The sequence below is a fragment of the Pongo pygmaeus genome, chromosome 21 (assembly GCF_028885625.2).
Source record: "Pongo pygmaeus isolate AG05252 chromosome 21, NHGRI_mPonPyg2-v2.0_pri, whole genome shotgun sequence".
NCBI lineage: Eukaryota > Metazoa > Chordata > Mammalia > Primates > Hominidae > Pongo > Pongo pygmaeus.
Window position 1 is genome coordinate 36,850,663 of NC_072394.2, and position 23,885 is coordinate 36,874,547.

At 40.3% G+C, this 23,885-nt stretch overlaps 1 protein-coding gene across 5 annotated transcripts in view; it reads left to right on the forward strand.

Annotated features, from left to right (window-relative positions):
- ITCH (itchy E3 ubiquitin protein ligase) overlaps positions 1-23,885 on the forward strand; it is a 152,550-nt gene that overhangs the window by 56,675 nt on the left and 71,990 nt on the right. For 4 of the 5 annotated variants that reach the window (XR_010125157.1, XM_054466720.2, XM_054466719.2 and 1 more), the window contains 4 exons: positions 3,390-3,435; positions 17,377-17,534; positions 19,435-19,624; positions 21,505-21,600. Coding sequence is in view for 4 of the 5 variants with exons in the window: in XM_054466720.2 (XP_054322695.1) it covers positions 3,390-3,435; positions 17,377-17,534; positions 19,435-19,624; positions 21,505-21,600 (490 nt within the window). In the remaining variant the exon portion in view is untranslated. Of the gene's footprint in view, positions 1-3,389; positions 3,436-17,376; positions 17,535-19,434; positions 19,625-21,504; positions 21,601-23,885 lie in introns of those variants that run through there. The other variant, XM_054466722.1, reaches the window with a different exon arrangement.

The window sequence follows — 23,885 nt, forward strand, 5'->3', positions numbered from 1 at the left end:
CACTGCATACTTGTGTCCGTTCACTTTGTTTTTTTATTTTTGAGACAGGATCTCGCTGTGTTGCCAGACTAGAGCTCAGTGGCTAGTCACAGGAACGGTCATAGCACACTGCACCTTTGAACTCCTGGCCTCAAGCAGTCCTCCTGCCTCAGCTTTTTGAGTAGCTGGGACTTCAGGTGCTCACCACCACACCTGGCTTCAGTTCACTTTTTTGTTTTTGAGATTGCTAGACACCCAAGAAATAGGAATGATGTGTTAAACTGCTTTATCTAGTAGCTAGTTATTTTGTGGTGGGAGGGCAGGTCATTTTGACGAGCTTACTGAGTAGAAGAGATCTTTGTAGATCTTCCAAAGTTTCTTGTGGGTAAAACATGTGCATTTAGCAATCTGACGAATTTTCTTGAGGAAATTTGGATTGGGAATACCTTTAAAGGGCAATACATTTGTAAAATGCAATGGTTAAGAACAACCATTGTTCTCTTCTTGGACGTTCATTGTATAAGTGTTAGATTTTTGTTGTTGTTGTTGTTGTTGTTAACTATTCTCTGGTTGTAAGTAGAGGATAAGATCTAAATAATTTATGCCATAAATTTCATAGTTATGGCTTCACTGTATATTGGAGTGAAATAAAAGAGTGAATATTCCAGGCATGGTGGCTCACACCTGTAATCCCAGCACTTTGGGAGGCCAAGGCAGGAGGATCACTTGAGTCTGGGAGTTTGAGACCAGCATGGACAACATGGTGAGACTCCATGTATTCAAAAAAATCTTTAAAAAAATGTAGCTGATTTTGTGGTGGCATGCATCCATGCATCCTCCCCCTTTGGGAGGCTGAGGTGGGAGGATTGCTTGAGCCTGAGAGGTTGAGGCTGCAGTGAGCTATGACCATGCCACTGTACTCCAGCCTGGACAATGCATCAAGACCCTTTGTCAAGAAAAAATATGTATATTGAAAAATGGCCCTTGTTTAGACTTTCCTAATGAGATGTAAATTTTGAGAAATAATAGTTATTATTTATGGACTGCTTATATGTGCTAGCACTATGCTAAATGTTTACATGTTTAATTCTTATAAATACTCTATGAAGTAGGTGTCATCCCATTTTATATATGCAGGAAAAGTATAGGAAGTCAAGTGTACTTTTGTAAGGTCACAAAGTACATGATAAAGCTAGGATACAAACCTAGGCAGTCTGCCCTCAGAACTCATGTGATTAAAATACTGTTCTTTGTCACTGTAGTGAGAAAGTTTAGAAGTAGCAAATAATGGTAGACTTAAATGGATTATTCCTAATGGTTTTCTTACTTTTGAGAAAAGTGAAATACTAATAGACACATTTTAGTAACTTATGCTGGATATTTTGTTGTGGTTTTCTGATTTCATTTATGTCCCATTCATAAGCCATTTTAGGGGACTATATTCCATATTAAAACATTCTTAAACTGAAATTTACCCTTTATAGCCAAAACGTATTTCATTGTACCATTTTTTTTACCACGTTAACATCTTTATTGAGTTGTATTTTATACAACATAAAATTTACCCGTTTCAAGTGTACAGCTTAATGAATTTTAGTAACTTAAGTGAGGGATTTAACTATCACTGTAATTTAGGTTTAGAACATTTTTATCCCCTCAGTAAAATCCCTCTTGCCTGTTTACAGGAGCTTCCCTTCTCACTGTCAGCCACAGGCAACCGCCACTAATCTATTTTTTTTTTTTTTTTGAGACGGAGTCTCACTCTGTCGCCCAGGCTGGAGTGCAGTGGCGCGATCTCTGCTCACTGCAACCTCTGCCTCCCAGGTTCAAGTGATTCTCTTGCCTCAGCCTCCCGAGTAGTTGGGACTACAGGAGCCCCACCACACTCAGCTAATTTTTGTATTTTTAGTCGAGACGAAGTTTCGCCATGTTGGCCAGGCTGGTCTCAAATTCCTGACCTCAGGCAATCTGCCCACCTTGGCCTCCCAAAGTGCTGGGATTACAGGTGTGAGCCACCACGCCCTGCCTCTATTTTTTATCTCTAAAAATTCATCTTTTTCTGGACATTTGTATAAATGGAATCATAAAATATCTGTTTTTTGTGTCTGGCTTCTTTCACTTAGCATAATGTTTTTGAGGTTCATCCATGATATAGCGTGTTTCATTAGTTTGTTCTCTTTTATTACCAAATAGTAATAAGTTCATTGTGTAGACAACATTTTATTCACATACTATTTTAAAGATAATATATTTCTAGACTGGATGAGACATTTACCAACTTTTCTAAGTATGGTATAGTATAGTGGTGACTCAGTATTTTTTAAATTAATCCACCAATTATGCTTTGTTGTAATATGGTAATACTTTCACTGTTTTAAACTATGATTCTATCCAGGGCCTATTGTTCCTTTACCAAATGGACCTAGGTAGTTGAACTTGAGTTCTTGTTTCTACGTTTGATAATTTTTCTTTCTCTTTCCCTGTTTACCATTTGTTTTGCTTCTTTAAACGTACCTACCTTTAGCACCCTCCCTGCAACACTTTTTTTTTGAGACGGGAGTTTTGCTCTTGTCGCCCAGGCTGGAGTGCAATGGCGCGATCTTGGCTCACTGAAACTTCTGCCTCCCGGGTTCTAGCAATTCTCCTGCCTCAGCCTCCCAAGTAGCTGGGATTGCAGGTGCCTGCCACCACTCCTGGCTAATTTTTGTATTTTTAGTAGAGACAGGTTTTACCATGTAGGCCAGGCTGGTCTTGAACTCCTGACCTGAGGTGATTCACCCACCTTGGCCTCCCAAAATGCTGGGATTACAGGTGTAAGCTGTTACACCTGGCCCCTCCAACACTGTTACAGTAAAAAGATCTGGACTGAATCCTAAGGATATTTTCCATCAATAAAGCAAGAAGAAAATAAGAATATTGTGGCATTAATTTTTGGCCACTTGGATTCCCATTTGTGGCTTTCCTAATTTTTAAGCTGTTTTCCAGGCCCCTGCATAAGAGAGACGTTATGGGTTTTTCTATTTCTGGAATCAATTTTATTCTGCTGGCGATCAGCACTTTTTTATGAGGTATTTGGGATACAAAGATGGTTAAAACACTAGGTTTAAATTAGAGTTAGACATATTTAAAAAAAAAGGCAGGAATAGTAGTGCATGAGTAATATACCTTTAGTAATTAACATCCTGTATCCATTAATTATTAAGCATTTGCACAAAATTTTGGCAGACTTTTTTTGCAGTCATGAAAATCACATTTTTCCTTTTAAAGTCATGTTGGAATTTAAGTTATAGTATGTTCTTTATTACAAAGATTTAATAAAAGGCTTTGCTTACATGGCATGTTTAGAAAAAAAAAAAACATGAAAACTACTCTCTTGAAACTCATTTTCTGTTTAAACTTTGATGTTAAAGGTGCTTCTCAGAATGATGATGGCTCCAGATCCAAGGATGAAACAAGGTAAGCATTCACTGATTGCTTACCACAGAATGCGGAGAGATAGATTTCCTAAATATTCATTTTAGTGTAAACTTCAGGTTCATGATATAAGAATAAATGAGTGTCAGAAAGAATTCAGAACTCAAGAAGGGAAATATTTGTGAAAGATTGAAGACTCTTAGCTTATCAGATTAGAGCTATCTGGAGTGGGCTAGGGATAACCAAATTGTTGATACTTCTTCAGCTTATAGAAAATAAATATACTGGCACCTTTTCAGAGGCAGGGCATTCTAAAGTCCAGAGCCATCATTGGGCTGTTAAGTTTCTTTTCCAGAAAAGCCGAGATAGGAGCTTTACACATATGTGAAGGTCACCACTAGCTATGGTATCATCTGGGCCTTCATTAGAAGGGGCCAAGCTTTGTGCCAGCTGTTTGCTGTTAGCCCAGGTTTAGCACTTTCATGTGCCTATCTGCCTTCAAGTTTGGACCTAAATGTGGGGAAAAGAAAGAGAGATCAGTTTGTTACTGTGTCTGTGCAGAAAAGGAAGACATAAGAAACTTCATTTTGATCTGTACTAAGAAAAATTGTTCTGCTTTGAGATGCTGTTAATCTGTAACTTTAGCCCCAACCCTGTGCTCACAGAAACATATGCTGTATTGACTCAAGGTTTAATGGATTTAGGTCTGTGCAGGATGTGCCTTGTTAACAATATGTTTGCAGGCAGTATGCCTGGTAAAAAGTCATCGCCATTCTCCATTCTCTATTAACCACGGACACAATGCACTGCAGAAAGCCGCAGGGACCTCTGCCCAAGAAAGCCTGGGTATTGTCCAAGGTTTCCCCCGACTGAAACAACCTGAGATATGGCCTCGTGGGAAAGGAAAAACCTTACATCCCCCAGCCCAACACCTGTGAAGGGTCTGTGCTGAGGGGGAGTAGTGAAAAAGGGAGGCCTCTTTGTAGTTGAGATAAGAGGAAGGTTTCTGTCTCCTGCTCGTCCCTGGGAATGGAATGTCGGGGTGTAAAGCCAACCATTCGTTCTATTCTGAGATAGGAGAAAACTGCCCCATGGCTGGAGGCGAGATATTCTGGCAGCAATACTGCTCTGTTACTCTTTGCTACAGTGAGATGTTTTGTGTAAAGTGAAACATAAATCTAGCCTATGTGCACATCCAGACACAGTACCTTTCCTTGAACGTATTCATGATACAGATTCCTTTGCTCACATTTTTCCCTGCTGACCTTCTCCCCACCATCACCCTGTTGCCCTGCCACACTCCCCTCGCCAAGATAGTAAAAATAGTGATCAATAAATACTAACGGAAATCAGAGACCAGCGCTGGTGCGGGTCCTCACACGTTGAGCACCGGTCTCCTGGGCCCACTGTTCTTTCTCTGTACTTTTCTGTGTCTTATTTCTTTTCTCAATCTCTCGTCTGCACCTGACGAGAAATACCCACAGGTATGGAGGGGCAGGCCCCCTTCATGTAAAAGGTGTTGAAAGCCTTGAGCTATGTGAATTAACTTAGAGTGCTTATTGGTTATCCTGGAAATCGGTGACAGCAGATAAAATTAGGAAAGGAGATGATTCTGCTTTTAAAGTAGTGAGTGGCATGTCTTAACCACAGAGTGCAGTGATTATAAAATTCCATATGATTCTTTGTTTTTCTCAAATTGCATAAGCAGTGAGTAGGAAGAAGATGATGAACCACAGGAGGAGTAGTCAGAAGGGGAGAAGAACGAGAAAAGTAATGTCACAGACTGTAAGGGAAAATTATCCACAAAGATGGGATGTTACAGTGTCAGATGCTGCAGAGGAGGATAGGTGAAGAAAGTAGAACAAAATACTGATGGTTGTTGAAGCTGTGCTGATAGGTACATGGGAGTTTATTGTATTAGTCTATCTGCATTTGTCATCTATGGGTTTTGTTTTTTTGTTTTTTTAGATGGAGATTCACTCTTTCACCCAGGCTGGAGTGCAGTGGCGCGATCTCAGCTCACTGCAACCTCCATCTCCCGGGTTCAAGCGATTCTCTTGCCTTAGCCTCTTGAGTAGCTGAGACTACTCAAGACAGGCATACACCACCATGCCCGGCTGTTTGTATTTTTAGTAAGAGATGGAGTTTTGCCATATTGGCCAGGCTGGTCTTGAACTCCTGATCTCAAGTGATCTGCCTGCCTTAGCCTCCCAAAGTGCTGGGATTACAGGCGTAAGCCGCCATGCCTGGCCGATATACGGAAGGTTTTTTTTTGTTTTTTGTTTTTTGTTTTTTTTGAGATGTTGTCTCACTCTGTCACCCAGGCTGGAGTGCAGTGACACAATTTTGGCTCACTACAACCTCCGCCTCCCAGGTTCAAGCAATTCTCCTGGCTCAGCCTCCCGAGTAGCTGGGATTACAGGCACCTGCCACGACGCCCAGCTAATTTTTTGTATTTTTAGTAGAGACGGGGTTTCACCATGTTGGCCACTATGGTCTCATTCTTCTGACCTCGTGATCCGCCTGCCTCGGCCTCCCAAAGTGCTGGGATTACAGGCATGAGCCACTGCACCCGGCCAATATATGAAAGTTTTCATAATAAAAAGTTAAAGACAACTCATCAAGATCTTTAGGAAAATCAAAGTTTATAAAGCTGTTGTGTCTTACCTAATAGGTATCTGCTTTCACATTCTTATGACGAAGAATCATCTATACTAATCTCACGAGATGTAGAATATTAAGGAGCAGTAACTTCTTGCCTAGAAAATAACAGATACTTTTATTCTTTACTGTGATTAAAATCAATGGGGCTGGGCATGGTAGCTCACACCTGTAATCCCAGCATTTTGGGAGGCCAAGACAGGAGGATCACTTGAGCCTAGGAGTTTGAGACGAGCCTGGGCAATTGAGTGAGACCTCATCTCTACAGAAAACAAAACAAAACAGAAAAATTAAAATTAAAAAACAATAGTTAGGCCTGGTGGCACGTGCCTGTAGTCCCAGCTGTTGGAGTAGGGAAGGTGCCCAAAGTGGGAGGATCACTTGAGCTGGGGAGATCAGTGAGCTGAGATCATGCCACTGTACTCAGAGTGATGACAGTTAGACCCTGTGTCAAAAAAAAAAAAAAAAAAAAGCAATAGGACAGGTTTAAAAAATTACATAAATATCTGTAGACTGAAGTCTACTATTATGTCTCTTTTGTCTTTTTTTAGTATTGTTATATTTAGTAGAAGATTTCTTGAATTCCTGAAAGTTCCCCCATTAAATGTTTTAGTATTTCAGTTTGCTTTGGTCATTTACCTCTTCTTTTACACAATAAACCTGTATCTTTGCATAATAAGTGGGTATGTAAAAGGTTCTGTTATGCCAGTGTGTTGTTGCTTGTTTGTTTTCTGCAAGTCTCTTTCTTACAATATTTTCATCAAACCACTTGTACTCTGGACATCTTTAAATTTATTATAAAGGCATTGCTGGATCCCCTACTTAATGCTATTTAATCGATGCCTTTTATCTTCCTAAGTGAATCATTGTCATAAATAATTTGGGGAACAATGTCTTCTGGGTTTCTGAGACTGCCTGACGAATCTTTGAGTATGTCTTTTGTGTTAAGCATAAGTTGGGTTTCTGAGACTGCCTGACGAATCTTTGAGTATGTCTTTTGTGTTAAGCATAAGTTCCTGTGCATCAGCTTTTATTCCAGAGCACACACACCTTTGAGATGATGGGTTTGAAAAGCATTTTGTAACTGTCAAAAGCTGTTTAAATGTTACTACACAATAATGAGTAGTAGTTATAGCTGTGACTGCCTTTTCTCCTTTGCTTTTGTTTGCAGATTTCATGACTATAAGACTAAAAGGCAGGGAAGTCTATATCTAGTGAACAGGGGCTTCGCATCCTTCCCTCCATCCTCATAGTTATCGTTTAGGAAGTTTACTGATAACCTTAGGTTATTTTAGCTTTTGATCTTAATTCAAGCACTGTCTGTATCATAAATATATTTATTGATCTGTTTTCCCCACAGCATGTCTGGATGTTTTATGTTTCTCAGTGTTGTCTTCTGTTTATTTATTTGTTTATTTTTATGAAGTACCAAGATTATTGGTGCCTGATTTTCAAGATTTTGTCGTTAGATGTGCGTTCTTTTTTTTGTTTTTAAATTTATTATTATATTTTAAAGACAGGCTCTCGCTCTGTTGCCCAGGCTGGTCTCAAACTTTTCGCTTGAAGCATTTGCCCTACCTCAGCCTCCGAAAGTGTTGGGATTACAGACATGAGCCACCACGCCCAGCACATGTGCCTTTTTGATTGTTACTCTTTGATTTGAACATTTATGACCTTATTGTACTATCATAGCATTTTGGTTGTCTGAGGTTCTCTATCCTGTCCGTAACTTATGAACTTATTTATAGGTCAGATGTATATATATGTTGAAATTAGCAGATGTTTGTAAGATTGTGGAATAGGGGAACAAAGTTATAGTAGCACATAATTAGCAGCTAATTGCTTTTCTTTTTTTTCTTTTTTGTTTGAGACTGTGTCTCGCTCTGTCGCCCAGGCTGGAGTGCAGTGGCATGATCTCAGCTCACTGCAACCTCCACCTCCCGGATTCAAGTGATTCTCCTGCTTCAGCCTTTCAAGTAGCTGGGATTATAGGCATGCACCACCACGCCCAGCTAATTTTTTGTATTTTTAGTAGAGATGAGGTTTCACCATGTTGGCCAGGTTGGTCTCGAACTCCTGACCTCAAGTGATCTGCCCACCTCGGACCTCCCAAAGTGCTGGGATTATAGGTGTGAGCCACCATGGGCAGCCAGCTAATTGCTTTTCAAAGCCAATGGTGGTGTTGGTTCCACTGACAATTCTGTATACTGTGTAGATTTCTGGATTGATTTTCAAAATCTATTTTTAGTTTTAGCCTCACACTTTACTAAAAGAACTTAAACTTATTAAAATAAATAAAATAAACCGCCAGTACTATTTTAGTATGGCCCTGCTTCTCAAACTTTAGAGCACATTAGAATCACCTGGTTCATTAGATTTGGGGTGGGACTCAAGATTTGCGTTTCTAACACATTTCCACGTGATGCTGATGCTGCTAGACCAGGGTCTACATTTTGAGAACACTATGGTTAGACACACACGTTTTTGCAAATTATAACTATTCTGGGAAATAATAACAGATAATAAAAACAGACTTCTTATATAATTTTTCATTATATAAGAAGTCTGTTTCCCAAAGTCCAAGTGTGCAGAATTTGCTAGAACTGTCAATCTGTCTTAATCTCATACCCTTTTACTTGAGAGCTGCTTTGAATCTTGTTTCTTTTTTGAACTGTTGTTTTTATGTTTATTATTAGAAAATAATACATGATTGTTTTAAAAGATGTAAATTAAATAGTGTATAAAGTAAAATGTATAAAGCCTTAATAGAAGAAATAATATTTGACCTAAGACCTTAAAACAGAGCTGTAAACTGTATATGCATGTCTTAGAGGAATTGGAGGGAAGAAGGAATTCTAAGTGGAAAGAAGAAAAACAAAGGTGGTGAAAAACACAGGTTGTTTTGTAGGAAATCTTTAATGATAATATTTGGCTAAAGATACAGTAATTTCAAGGGAGAAATGGCATTTGGTGATTAGAAAGTAGAATCAGTCAATTTATATTTATTTGCCTTTATATGATAGACACTATGCTCAACATGTCTCTTCTTCCTTCAGTTAGTCCTTAAACGTTTATGAGTTAGGTACTATTGTCTCATTTTTATAGGTGATGAGAAAACAGGCTTAGAAAGGGAAAGGAACTTGCTTGAGTTAATAGCGTTAAGTGGGACAGTTGAACCTGGAACTGCCTTACCTTCAGAGCCTGAGCTTGTAACTATCATGCTTTACTGCCACCTGAAGTTGGGATGATATACAAGTAAGTGCTTAGCCATTAATAAATGTTATTTTTATTGTTAGATAGGTTGGGACCAGATGGAGGTTTGCAAGTAAAGACTTACAGAATTTTTTTTTTTTTTTAAAGGAAAGGAATGTCTTTTAAAATAATTTGATTTTGTTCTGTTTTGTTTTAAGACTGAGTTTTGCTCTGTCGCCCAGATGGGAATGCAGTGGCGCGATCTCGGCTCACTGCAGCCTCTGCCTCCTGGGTTCAAGCAATTCTCCTGCCTCAGCCTCTGAGTAGCTGGGATTATATGCGTGCACCACTAGACCTGGCTAATTTTTTGTATTTTTAGTAGAGATGGGGTTTCACCATGTTGGCCAGGCTGATGTCGAACTCCTGACCTCAGGTGATCTTCTTGGCCTTCTTGGCCTCCCAAAGTGCTGGGATTACAGGCGTGAGTCACCACGCCCAGCCTAAAATATTTGAACAGGAGATTGTATGATCAGAACTCTGTAGGAAAAAATATTTTGACAGTGGTATATAGTTTGGATTATGTGGTGGTGAGTGAAGGTTGAAAGTTCTATATGGAAATTTGTTACAATAATCTATTGAGAGGTAACGAAGGCTAGAACTGATGCAATGATGGTGGAAGAGTAGAGGGAGAATGTGAAAGTGGGATCAACAGGACTTAGATACTGAGTGTCAAGAGGCACAGGGAGAAAAAATGTAAAATTGCCTGGGAAAGACAGCAGTAGCATTCATAGAACCAAAACCTAAGAAGGAGGGGAGACCATAGGAAGAGAATGTTTAGAGGGACGGGAGGACCTGGCAGGGCATGGTGACTAACACCTATAATCCCAGTGCTTTCTGGGAGGCCCAAGAGGGAAGATTGCCTCAGCCCAGGAGTTTGAGACCAGCCTGAAGGACAAAGTGAGACCCCATCTCTACATAAAATAAAAAATTAGCCAGGTGAGGTAGCATGCTCGTGTAGTCCCAGCTACTCGGGAGGCTAAGGCGGGAGGATCCCTCGAGCCCAGGAGTTCAAAGTTGCAGTGAACTGTGATTGCGCCATTGCACTCCAGCTTGAGTGACAGAGCAAGACTCTGTCTTTAAAAAAAGGAAGGAAGGGAGGGCCTTGGGATGGGAGAGTTATTCTAGATCTCCTGCATTTAGTTGATAATTTGATACTAGAGGATGGGAGTGAGATAAAGAGTAGAGATTGATTTGGGAATCATTATCTGAGATCACCTTAGAAATCATGGAATTTGAGATCCTAGGTAAAAATCTGTGGAGAAAGAAAAGGAGAACAAGAACACAATCATAGAAACCTATATTTAGTGGATGGTAGGAAGAGGACAAACCAAAAAAGGGATGATGAAAAGTGGGAGTACAAGATTACAAAAGCACTGTCACAGAAATTAAGAGAAAAATGTTTTTTAAAAGATGGGACATTTGGCCGGTGGCGGTGGCTCACTCCTGTAATCCCAGCACTTTGGCAGGCCAAGGTAGGCGGATCACTTGAGGTTAGGAGTTCAAGACCAGCCTGGCCAACATGGTGAAACCCCATCTCTACTAAAAATACAGAAAAAAGTTAGCCGGGTGTGGTGGCACGCGCCTGTAATTCCAGCTACTCAGGAGGCTGAGGCAGGAGAATTGCTTGAACCCGGGAGGTGGAGATTGCAGTGCGCTGAGATCATGCCACTGCACTCCAGCCTGGGCGACAGAGCAAGATTAGATTCTATGTCAAAAAAAAAAAAAGATGGGACATTTAACACTATCAAATGCTGCGAAAGAGAATTATGTCTTAGATTAATAAGCTAGGGAAAACCGGCTGTTTAGAAAAAGAAAAAAATCAGATTAACACCTTAGCTTATCCCAAGATGAGAGTAGATTCGATGTTGACTTTTAAATTGATTTTAAAAAATTAAACTAAAACCTCTAGAAGAAAATATGAATAGTTAATTCATTGCTGAATAAATTTAGCTGTATAGAAATAGAAAAATTTAAAAATGTATTATCAATGTATAATACATTAAAAATGTATTATCAAAAGCAAAGGAAATATTTAACCAATATGAGATGCTCAGTATTCTCAGGTTGTAAAGATCTCTTAAAAATAGGCAAAATTATTCCCTTATAATAGATAAATGTATAAAAAACATATATATAGTTCATGAAAGAAGAAACTGTAATGACCTGTAATTATATGAAATATTGTTCATCTTCAATTTTAAAAAGCATTAACATTTTTGCTTACCAAATTGGCAAAGATTTTAAAACTTTATGGTGAAATGGGTGTTTTTATTTTGCGGTACATAATTTGAAAATATCCAGCAAATGGGAGAACAGGTCAATTATTACCTTTAAAACTATTTTTTAGGGCCAGGCACAGTGGCTCATGCCTGTAATCCCAGTACCTTTGGGAGGCCAAGGCAGGTGGATTGCTTGAATCCAGGAGTTCAAGACCAGCCTGGGTTACATGGCGAAACCCCGTCTCTACTAAAAATACAAAAATTAGTCCAGAATGGTAGCCTGCACCTGTAGTCCCAACTACACAAAAGGCTGAGGCAGGAGAATCTGTGGAACCTGGGAGGTGGAGGTTGCAGTGAGCTGAGATCATGCCACTGCATTCCAGGCTGGGTGACAGAGCGAGAAATCTGTCTCAGAAACCAAAAACAAACAAACAAAAAAACACTATTAAAAAGAAACAATTTAGGCCGGGCGCAGTGGCTCATGCCTGTAATCCCAGCACTTTAGGAGGCTGAGGCAGGTGGATCACCTGAGGTCAGGAGTTTGAGACCAGCCTGGCCAACATGGTGAAACCCCGTCTCTACTAAAAATACAAAAATTAGCCAGGCATGGTGGCAGGTGCCTGTATTCCCAGCTACTTGGAAGGCTGAGGCTGGAGAATCGCTTGAACCCGGGAGGCGAAGGTTGCAGTGAGCCAAGGTCGTGCCATTGCACTCCACCCTGGGGGACAAGAGCGAGACTTCGTCTCAAAAAAACAAACAAGCAACCAGTGTTTTTCAGCTTTCAAAATATTTGCATGTTTTGACTTGGTTGTTCTATTCTGCAATCTGTCTAAAAGAAATAAGAAATCCAGGCAGGGCATCGTGGCTCACGCCTGTAATCACAACACTTTGGGAGGCCGAGGTGGGTGGATCACTTGAGCCCAGGAGTTTGAGACCACCCTGGTCACCATGGATAAACCCTGTCTCTACCAAAAATACAAAAATTCGCCAGGTATGGTTGGGTGTGCCTGTGGAATAGGAGGATCACCTGAGCCTGGGGAGGTCAGGGCTGCAGTGAGCAGTGATTGTGCCTGTGCACTCCAGCCTGGGCAACAGAGTGAAACAATGTCTCAAAAAAAAAAAAAAAAAAAAAAAAAAACCCAAAAAGACCAATGAAAAGAAAGCGATTAAATTGTGGTATGTCTATATATAATTTTCTGCAGTCATTCAAAATGATTTTCAATAATTTGGGGGAAACGCCCAATATGTATTGAGTAACTAACCAAATAAAAACCCACCCAGAATATGAAACCATTATACAGTGTGTGATTGCAGTCACATCCAATGAAAAGGACTGACAAGAGATAGTCCTATGTCTTGGTGGTAATTATCTCCAGGATGTAGGATGGCAGATAATTTTTATTTTATAATTAGAGGTTACTTTTGTTCTTTGAAAGTCTGTTTTAAAAATTAAAATGGGGGCTAGGCGCAGTGGCTCATGCCTATAATCACAGCACTTTGGGAGGCTGAAGTGGTCAGATAGCCTGAACCCTGGAGTTTGAAACTAGCACGGGCAACATGGCAGGACCTTGTCTCTACAAAAACATACAAAAATTAGCTGGGTATGGTGGTGCATGGCTGTATTCCCAGCTACTCAGGAGACTGAGGCGGGAGGATCATATGAGCCTGGGAGGCTGAGGCTGCGGTAAACCATGGTTGTGCCACGGCACTCCAGCCTGGGTGACAGAGGAAAACCCCAAAGGAAAAAAAAAATAAAATGCACTAACTATATTAACTGCATTTTAAAAGAGTATAGTGAAGGAAAGGGGAATGGGAAAACAGCTTGAGGAACAGATAGGATTGAGGAAACATTTTAGGTTTGGGTGCTTGATTATATTTGTAGAGTAAGACAAAAGGTCTATAAGAAAGGAATATAATGAAGATGCAAGAAAGCATTGAAAGATGTTGGGCAGTCCTAGAGGATATAGTCTGCCATCCAGGACATGGTAGGCAAATCATCCTTGAAGAAGGGGAGAGAGACGTTTTCAGACATGGGAAACAGATAAGATGGTTAGTGGCACAGAGAAATTTTAAGGTATGGGAGAAAGTTGAGGGATAGCAGATAATCATTATTTTTAGGGAAGAGGAAGAGTCAGGGATAGCTGCAGATTGGTATTAGCAATTTGAGGAGATGGAAAAGGTTTGCAAGGGGCACTGGGGATGGGTCCAGGAGTGGATTAGAGAGGTAGAAACTGATTGATTTCTAAGCAGTATAGATAACCCAATTGAAGTTGTTGAATAATGTCAACTGTAGCCAATGTTGGCTTGGTCTCTTTGACATAATCCAGTTTTAGGTATTTGAATACTCTATAAATACAAATATATAGACTGAAGCACAATTTTAATTTTTTTCTATCTTTTGCCTAGGTCTGTATGATTGTATAGGACTTAGAGCTTTTTGTCCTACCAAATTATTAATTTATTTATTCCCATTAGTTTTAATACCAGCACACTAATCTCATTAAACCCATGGTTTTACTACTAGGTTGTCAAAGTCATCCGTCATTTATAATTCCCTAGCTCCCAGGAGTCTTGAGCTGTGATTTTTTTGTTTGTTTTTGTTTTTGTTTTTTTTTTTGAGACAGAGTCTTGCTCTGTTGCCCAGGCTGGAGTGCAGTGGCGCGATCTCCGCTTACCACAACCTCAGCCTCTTGGGTTCAAGCAATCCTCCCAGCTCAGCCTCCCGAGTAGCTGGGACTACAGGCGCATGCCACCATACCCAGCTAATTTTTGTATTTTTAGTAGAGATGGGGTTTCGCCATATAAGCCAGGCTAGTCTCAAACTCCTGACCTCAAGTGATCTGTCCACCTTGGCCTCCTAAAGTGCTGGGATTACAGGCATGAGCCACTGCGCCCGGCCAATTTCTTCTTTTTAATAAGAGGGGAGAAAAGAGTTTTTGTCTTTAATAATTGAAAGTGAAAACCCCTGACCTTTTCTTTACTGGGCCCAGTGGAAAATTTATTAGAATCGTTTGTAGAGCAGTCTGCCCTTTAATATGCTACTTTACTTGTTGGTCTGAGAGAATAGTAGTGGAAAAAGTAGATAAGGGGCTAGTTGTGGTAGAAGAATTTCTGGGAGGGGAAGCAGTTGGGCAAGGGTGAAGGAATTGAAACTACTAGGGAAAGGTAGCCTATGATGAAGCCCAAGTGAGGCATGAAGTGAGCTGATGAATTGTAAAGATTCTGGGGGGAGTTGAAGGTTGTGATGAGACTGAATAAAAGATACTGTAGGAGGCAGGTAGAATAAATAGGAAGTTGTAGTTAGAGGGATTTTAGAGTTCAAGATCTAGGAAGAGGAACAATTCTAAGTATCAAGGAAATTTAAGGAGTTGTACGGGTTATCAGATAACTCCATTGAAAAATTGAGATCAAAATGTTAGAAGGGTGTACAGCATTGATGTTAAAATTCCCCAAATTTTAATCCCCAGCAACAAATCATAGCATTTTTGGAATCCTGTTTCTGCTGTACCTTTATCATAGTAGGTTTATCTCATGCACTGAATGTTCCCCCTCCCTCACATATCCCTAAAACTTGCCTAGCACTGAATGTGCAATTTAGTATGAATTTTCTAGCTGAAAGATTTTTAGGAATCTTGTAGTCAAGGTAATACATTTTAGGATGCATTCTTGGGTCACATAACTCATCAGTAGCAGAGTCAGAGCTAGAAACCTTAATTTCCCAATTTTTGGTCTGTTCTACTGGTTGTTATCTGTTATTTAAAAAGCAGCAGGAACTCTTCTTTCAAACTAGTTAGGAACGTCTTAAAATAGCATGGAGAGGCAATACGCAGTCTTAAAATGGTTTTGGAAACCTCACTTAGAAGAAGAGAAGCAATGTCAAAGCTGACTCTTCCTGCATTCAGACCATGTTCTGCAGGTAGTCAACACCAATCAAGTGCTGACTGCCAGCTACTGAGGTGTTCCCTCTATTATAAGCATTTGGGGAACCCCCAAAGTAGTGCTTGTCATACCTTACTGTCCACATATATAATCTGGGGATCTTGTTAAAATGCTAGCTCTGATATAGTAGGTCTAGAATAGTTTTGAAGATTGTGCATTTCTGACAAGCTCCTGTATAGTGCTTGTCCTTTTGGTTTAAAGACCACACTTTGAATAGAAAGACCCTAAAGGATTTCTGTGGTACATAGTTTGAAAATGTCTTTTAAAATATGAGGACTGGTACGCAGTGGCTCATGCCTGTAATTGTAGCACTTTGGGAGGCCAAGGAGGGAGGATTGCTTGAGGTCAGGAGTTCAAGACCAGCCTGGGCAACATGGCGAAACCCTGTCTCTACAAAATACACAAAAGAATTAGCTGCGTGTGGTGGCAGGTGCCTGTAGTCCTACCTACTCGGGAGGCTGAGGCATGAGAACTGCTAGAACCTGGGAGGTGAAGGTTGCAGTGAGCTGAGATCACACCACTGCACTCCAGCCTGGGCGATGGAATGAGACGCTGTCTCAAAAAAAAAAGGAAAAAGAGAAAAACTATGTGAGGAGAGAGAGATGTTAATTAGCTTGACTGTAGTAATTTTTTTCACTGTGTATATCAAAACATCATGTTATACAGTTTTTATTAAAAATAAATCATTGCAATACATGTTTTACAGAAAAAAAATTTAATACATGATACTGCCTCTCTGTTTCTTTGTTTTGTTTGAGACAGGGTCTCACTGTGTCTCCCAGGTTGGAGTGCAGTGGCGCAAGCTCAGCTCACTGCAACCTCCACTTCCCAGACTCAAACAATCTTCCCACCTCAGCCTCCTGAGTAGCTTTGACTACAGGCGTGCCCTGCCATGCCCAGCTACTTTTTAAATTTTTTTGTACAGACAGGGTCTTGTCATGTTGCCCAGGCTGATCTCTCACTCCTGCGCTTAAGTGATCCTTTCACCTCAGCTTCCCAAAGTGCTGCAATTACAAGCGTGAGCCACAGCACCCGGCCTCTGTTAGTTGAATCTATTAGATTTTATTTTGTTCAGGCTTATTCTGAAATTCCTAGGAGTATGGGTTAGTACTGTGTAGTGGTTTGGAGGTAGTACATACCAGAGCCTTGGCTGAGACATCTGCAGACTGGCTACTTATGCCCTTGTTTCTAATCTGTGACTAGAGCCCCTCTGGAAGGAAAAGGAATCAGCTATATTTAGCCAACAGTAGCAGTAGCTTTCAGTCTGACATTTCCTGTTAGTGTTCTTCCCTCTTTTCTATCCCTCCAGTTGATGTCATTGCTTTGAAGAAATGACAGCTCCTTTAAAAAAAGGTCTGTGGGTACTTCTACTCTAAATCACTAGCTTTGAACATTTTGTGTACCATTGTACTGAGCTGGGGGATATCAGGGCCTAGTCCCTGGGAAATACGTGCACTTTGTTCTCCTAGCATGGGAAAACCAGACCTGCCTCAAACTTGAATTGATATTAATAGCCAGTGGAAACCAAGAAACAACAATGGTAAAGTTATCTGTGCTTGTGATAGAATAGTGCCCTAAGGATTTTGAGAATTTGACTTTGTTCCTGTTCATATAGGGCCTTCTGAAGGCTTATTTGAAATATGCACCAGCATACCTGATAGTTCTGAATGGCCACAAGTGTTCCTATGCCCTTGGACAACCCATCACTCTATCTCTAGATGAACTCTGGGGGTTATATAGGATTCTACCCAAAGGCTCTTTATGTATTTAATAAGGCTGACCAAAAATTAAAAAGCTTTTTTGAAGCTCTTAAAAACTTAGAAGTTTTCATCTTCCTGCTGTTTTTTTTCTTAAATTCAAGGAGTATTCATTATTTCCCTCTCCCCCTTCCTTTTCCCCTCTTCTTACCCAGAGTGAGCACAAATGGATCAGATGACCCCGAAGATGCAGGAGCTGGTGAAAATAGGAGAGTCAGTGGGAATAATTCTCCATCACTCTCAAATGGCGGTTTTAAACCTTCTAGACCTCCAAGACCTTCACGACCACCACCACCCACCCCACGTAGACCAGGTTTGTATTCCAGCTCTCAATACTCTCGTAAAGAATGTCCTGGTTGGCAATTAATCCTCAGGTAAGTGTCAGGAAATTCTTTTAGGTGAATTTTCTGCGTGTATTTTTACATTTAAGATTTTGGAAAAGAATGATCTTTCTGTAGGTAACCAAAAGTGCCTTTTTCCTAGGTTTTTGTTCAAGGTGACATTACTGAGGCAGTGCTCTATTGAGAATGAAAATGACATGTGCGTAATATAAAGTATAGGCGGTACAGATAACATGGCAATAACATTGTACCTTTCTTACTTGGTTTGTAACTATAACATAAATGTATTAAATACTCAAGGATTTGGTTGCTTATCCCTAGTATATCCTTTAAAAAGTTAGTAAACGAAAACCCAACAATGCTAAATGACCCAGATTTTAAATAAAAAATACACAACAAACAAGCATATTTTGGGTAGTAAAAATGTGAACACCTACAGTTAGACTATCCACTTCTCTGATAGCCAGAACAAATCTTTAATCTTACCTTTTATTGTTTCTCTCTGCTAATATGTGGGCAGGGAATGCAGTGTAGTTAAACCAAATATTACTAGAAAAGTACATTAGTTCTCTGCAAATCATTTTCTTAAGTGAATTTCTATTCAATTATACATCTTCTCCTTTTTTTTTTTTTTTAATGTTAAAAAGTATAGTTTAACATATAGTTTAACATGGTTATTGTGAGAACAGCTAATCAGATAAATCATTCCAAGCCCCAGAGGTTATTTGAAGGGGTGGGGACTGAAGAAGAGCTGTATAGAAAATACATAAATCAGTAGTATAGTTGTGTTGCTTATCATCATTATTGAGTATCATATACTGTACATAATTGTATGTGCTGTACTTTTATACGACTGGAAGCGCAGTAGGTTTGTTTACATCAGCATGACCACAAATATGTGAGTAATGTATTATGCTACATTACGATGGCTACGATATCACTAGACAACAGGAATAAAAATATGGAATGCTTCACGAATTACATCTTCTCCTTTTTATTTTTTTATTTTTTGAGACAGGGTCTTACTATGACACCCAGACTGGAATGTGGTGACATCTCAGCTCACTGCCACCTCTACTTCCCAGGCTCAAGTGATTCTCTAGCCTCAGCCTCCCGAGTAGCTGGTACCATGGTCATGAGCCACCAATGCCTGGCTAAATATTTATATTTTTTGTAGAGATGGAGTTTTGCCATGTTGCCCAGGCTGGTCTGGAGCTCCTGAGCTGAAAGTGATCCTTCTGCCTCGGCCTCCCAAAATGTGGGAATTACGGGTGTAAGCCACTGCAGCCACATCTTCCCCTTTTATAGATAATTTGATTAATAGTATATTCTGAGTCTTTAAGATGTCTTTATTATAATCTTGGTGACTTCCTCTAGACATTATTTTGTCCACAAGTATTTCTTAAAGGTATAATATATGACCAGTAACTATTTGTAAGAATGTTATTGCTTATCAGACCTTCCATATTATAACCAACATCAAAAATTGGTCTGTAATCTGCAGGGTTTCACAGGAAAGCAGTTTTAAGGAGCTGGAAAATTAATAAATGAACTTAAAATACCAAGGAATATTAATAATTTCCTATTCTAAAACTTTTTATTTCCAGTGACATCAGGAGATCAGAGAACCTGTACATGCTTCGTAATTAATAATGGGACATAGGGGTAGACAGGACCGAAAAAGTAAACAAGCCTATTAACTGGCAGCATTGGTTATTTCCCATTACTTATTTCTTTAAGTAATTTTCACCTGTGCATCTACATCTTAAGTTTTATATTTATCATCTGCCTTTTATTTTTTACAGTTAAAATTCTATCCTGAATTTTAGAAAATATAAGATTCTTTTCCTATTTTCCCCAAATCTTTTATAGCATCTGTCAATGGTTCACCATCTGCCACTTCTGAAAGTGATGGGTCTAGTACAGGCTCTCTGCCGCCGACAAATACAAATACAAATACATCTGAAGGAGCAACATCTGGATTAATAATTCCTCTTACTATATCTGGAGGCTCAGGCCCTAGGCCATTAAATCCTGTAACTCAAGCTCCCTTGCCACCTGGGTGAGTAACTTTTTAAATTAACGTATGTTGTCTTTAGGATTCTTCATAAGCCTACTTATTAATAAGGAAAATAACAGTAAACAACAGTAAACTCCATTGTTTTGATGACTGTTTTTTAATTTCTTTTTTTTTGAGATGAAGTCTTGCTCTGTCTTCCAGGCTGGAGTGCAGTGGTGTGATCTTGGCTCACTGCGACCTCTGCCCCCTGGGTTCAAGTAATTCTCCTGCCTTAGCCTCCCTAGTAGCTAGGATTACAGGTGTGCACTACCAAGCCTGGCTAATTTTTGTATTTTTAGTAGAGAGGGGATTTCACCATGTTGGCCAGGCTGGTCTCGAACTCCTGACCTCAAGTGATCCGACCACCTCAACCTCCGAAAGTGCTGGGATTACAGGCGTGAGCAACTGCACCCAGCCAACTGTTTTTATGTTATTATAACTGATTTTGGGGGATCTGGAGTCAAAATGAACAAGGAAAACACACCATATTTGAAATCTTCGGGGCAAAGTGGAAAAATATATTTTTTCATCAAAGGACCCTGAAAGTTAACCAGGGCCAATTAATAAAATAATCACCTCATTCCAATTGCCTTTTTCTTTAAGGGGGAAAAAAATCCCTTTTTAATATCAAAATCTTTTTTTCATCAGAAGATCATTATAGGCTGGGCACGGTGGCTCACGCCTGTAATCCCAGCATTTTGGGAGGCCAAGGCGGGCTGATCACCTGAGGTCAGGAGTTCGAGACCAGCCTGGCCAACATGCTGAAACCCCATCTCTACTAAAAATACAAAAAATTAGCTGGGTGTGGTGGCAGGCGCCTGTAATCCCAGCTACTCAGGAGGCTGAGGCAGGAGAATTGCTTGAACCTGGGAGGCAGAGGTTGCATTGAGCCACGATCATGCCACTGCACTCCAGCCTGGGCAACAAGAGCAAAACTCCAATTTGGGGAAAAAAGAGAAATCATTATAGCAAAGTGATAGATAATTCAGAAAACTGAGAAAATTTGTGCTCATAATCCCATTTTAATCTCTACTGATTATTTTAAGATTATTTTCATAGATTGTTTTTAAGATACTCAGGTGTAATTTTTTCTTGTTTGTTTTTTGTTTGTTTGTTTGAGATGAAATCTTGCTTTGTTGCCCAAGCTGTAGTGTAGTGGTGGGATCTTAGCTCACTGTAACCTCCACCTTCCGGGTTCAAGTGATTCTCCTGCCTTAGCATCCTGAGTAGCTGGGATTACAGGCACCTGCCATCATGCCCGGCTAATTTTTTTTTTTTGAGATGGACTCTCACTCTGTTGTCCAGGCTGGAGTGCAATGGTGCAATCTTGGCTCACTGCAACCTCTGCCTCCCAGGTTAAAGTGATTCTCCTGCCTCAGCCTCCTGAGTAGTTGGGACTACAGGTGCCCACCATCATGCCCAGCTAATTTTTGTATTTTCGGTAGAAATGGGGTTTCACCATGTTGGCCCGGCTGGTCTTGAACTCCTGACCTCAAGTAATCCACCCGTCTCAGCCTCCCAAAAGTGTTGGGATTACAGGTGTGAGCCACTGCACCTGGCCATTTCTTTCCACTCAAATCCTGATTATACCCTGATGGAGAGTGACTTCGGTATCCTAGGTAGACCGACTTCAAGCCTCTTTAGGAATATGTTTTCTCCTAGAGCAGATACTTGCATAGAAGAAATTGAATTCACTGTGTGCCACTGCCTGAAGATTACATTTCTTCACTTTATTGCTAAATTGTATTTGTATCATCTTTCTAAACTGACATCCTTATTTGCCTTAGTTCAATAATGGTCATTTAATGGAAATGCAAAGACAGGATTAAAAAGCCAAGTAACTCATGCAAGTATTTTACCAGCCTTTTAATTTTGTATTTAAGTTGGGAGCAGAGAGTGGACCAGCACGGGCGAGTTTACTATGTAGATCATGTTGAGAAAAGAACAACATGGGATAGACCAGAACCTCTACCTCCTGGGTAAGTATCTGAATTTAAAAAGAATAATTTTATTTAGCCAGAAGTGTGGATTGCATCTGTATAATCTTCCCTACATTTCTGTTTTACTTTTTCTTGTCAGCCCTTTCTCTGTCCACCTTGTTTTGTGGTAAGTACAAATTAGAAAGAAGAGAGCTAGACAACTGATTAATTCAGAGCCTGATAAACAATTTTTGTTTTCACGCATATTTCTTTCTTCTTTTCTTTATTTTATAGAAACAACATCTCGCTGTGTCGCCCAGGCTGGTTTTTAACTCCTGAGCTCAAGCCGTCCTCCCGCGTTGGCCTCCCAAAATGCTGGGATTACAGGCGTGAGCTGTCACGCTTGGCCCTATTTTCACTCATTTCTGACCTAAAGATTGCTTAGGTGGGCTGGGCGCAGTGGGTCACGCCTGTAATCCCAGCACTTTGGGAGGCTGAGGCGGGAGGATCACGAGCGCAGGAGATTGAGACCACCCTGGCTAACGTGGTAAAACCCTGTTTCTACTAAAAATACAAAAAAAAAAAAAAAAAAAATTAGCCAGGCATGGTGGCGGGCACCTATAGTCCCAGCTACTTGGGAGGCTGAGGCAGGAGAATGGCATGAACCCGGGAGGCGGAGCTTGCAGTGAGCCAAGCTCTCGCCACTGCACTCCAGCCTGGGCGACAGAGCAAGACTCTGTCTCAAAAAAAAAAAAAAATTTCCTTAACTTTTCTTGTCTAAACTGTTTACCTGTTTACTAATACTGTAGTTTAAGTATTAGTTTCTTCAAGAGTAATTATTTAAATGAATAAGAATTAGAGCCCTAACATATATTAAAATGAAGTTCTTATTATATTTAAAAAACTATATTTAATAGCAAAATCATTTCAAATTAATTGGGGAAGTTAAGGATATATTAATACATGGTGTTAAGCCTTTAACATTAACATTATAGTCCAGGCGCGGTGGCTCACGCCTGTAATCCCAGCACCTTGGGAGGCTGAGGTGGGGGGATCACGAGGTCAAGATATCGAGACCATCGTAGCCAACATGGTGAAACCCCGTCTCTACTAAAAATACAAAAATTAGCTGGGTGCCGTGGCGCGCGCCTGTAGTCCCAGCTACTCCGGAGGCTGAGGCAGGAGAATGACTTGAACCTGGGAGGTGGAGGTGCAGTGAGCCAAGATTGCGCCACTGCACTCCAGCCTGGCAACAGATCAAGACTCCGTCAAAAAACAAACAAAAAAAATTATATAAAATAATTGAAGAAAAAATATTTTTTAATCCAGAGGAAAGTCAGTAGCAAACATGGAAAAATACTTAACCTTGTTAGTAATCTGCAGGAAGTATACCCTGAAAAGGTACTGTTTTAGTTATTAAATTAGCAGATAATATCAGGTGTTGTTGAGGAACTTTACATTGTTAATTGCTGCTGGGGCTGGGCACAGTGGCTGATGCCTGAAATCCTAGCACTTTGGAGGGCCAAGGTAGGATGGGCGCTTGAGGCCAGAAGTTTGAGACCAGCCTGGGCAGCATAGTGAGACCCCATCGCTATAGAAAGAAAAAAAAATTAGCTGGGCATGGTGGCATGTACCTGTAGTCCTAGTTAATCAGGAGTCTGAAGTGGGAGGATCTGTTGAGCCCAGGAGTTCAAGATTACAGTGAGCTGTGATCGTGCCGCTGTACTCCTGGGCAACAGAGCCAGCCCCTGTCATCCTCCCTGCATCTGCCCACCGTAATTATGTATTAATACATACCCTTCATAATCCTCTCTGTGAAATTTATCCTAAAGAAACAATTCAAAGGAAGAAACAATTTGCTACATTAAGAATATTCATTATTTTATTATTTATATAACATGAGAATATTGGAAACCACCCTAAATAACCAAGCAGATGAAATCGTGAAGTCATTCGATTCATTTATGAATTATGTTCATAATCAACACAATCGTTTCAAATGTTTTATTTAGAACATTTGTATCAACGTTTCCTTACATATTTTGTACCCATTTAAAACGATAGGAAGTGGGCTGGGTGTGGTGATTCATGCCTGTAATCCTAGCACTTTGGGAGGCCGAGGTGGGCGGATCACCTGAGGTCAGGAGTTCGAGAGCTGCCTGACCAACATGGAGAAACCCCGTCTCTGCTAAAAATACAAAATTAGCCAAGTGTGATGGCACATGCCTGTAATCCCTGCTAGTCAGGAGGCTGAGGCAGGAGAATCGCTTGAACCAGAGAGGCAGAGGTTGCGGTGAGCCAAGATCGTGCCATTGCACTCCACCCAGTCTGGGCAACAAGAGGGA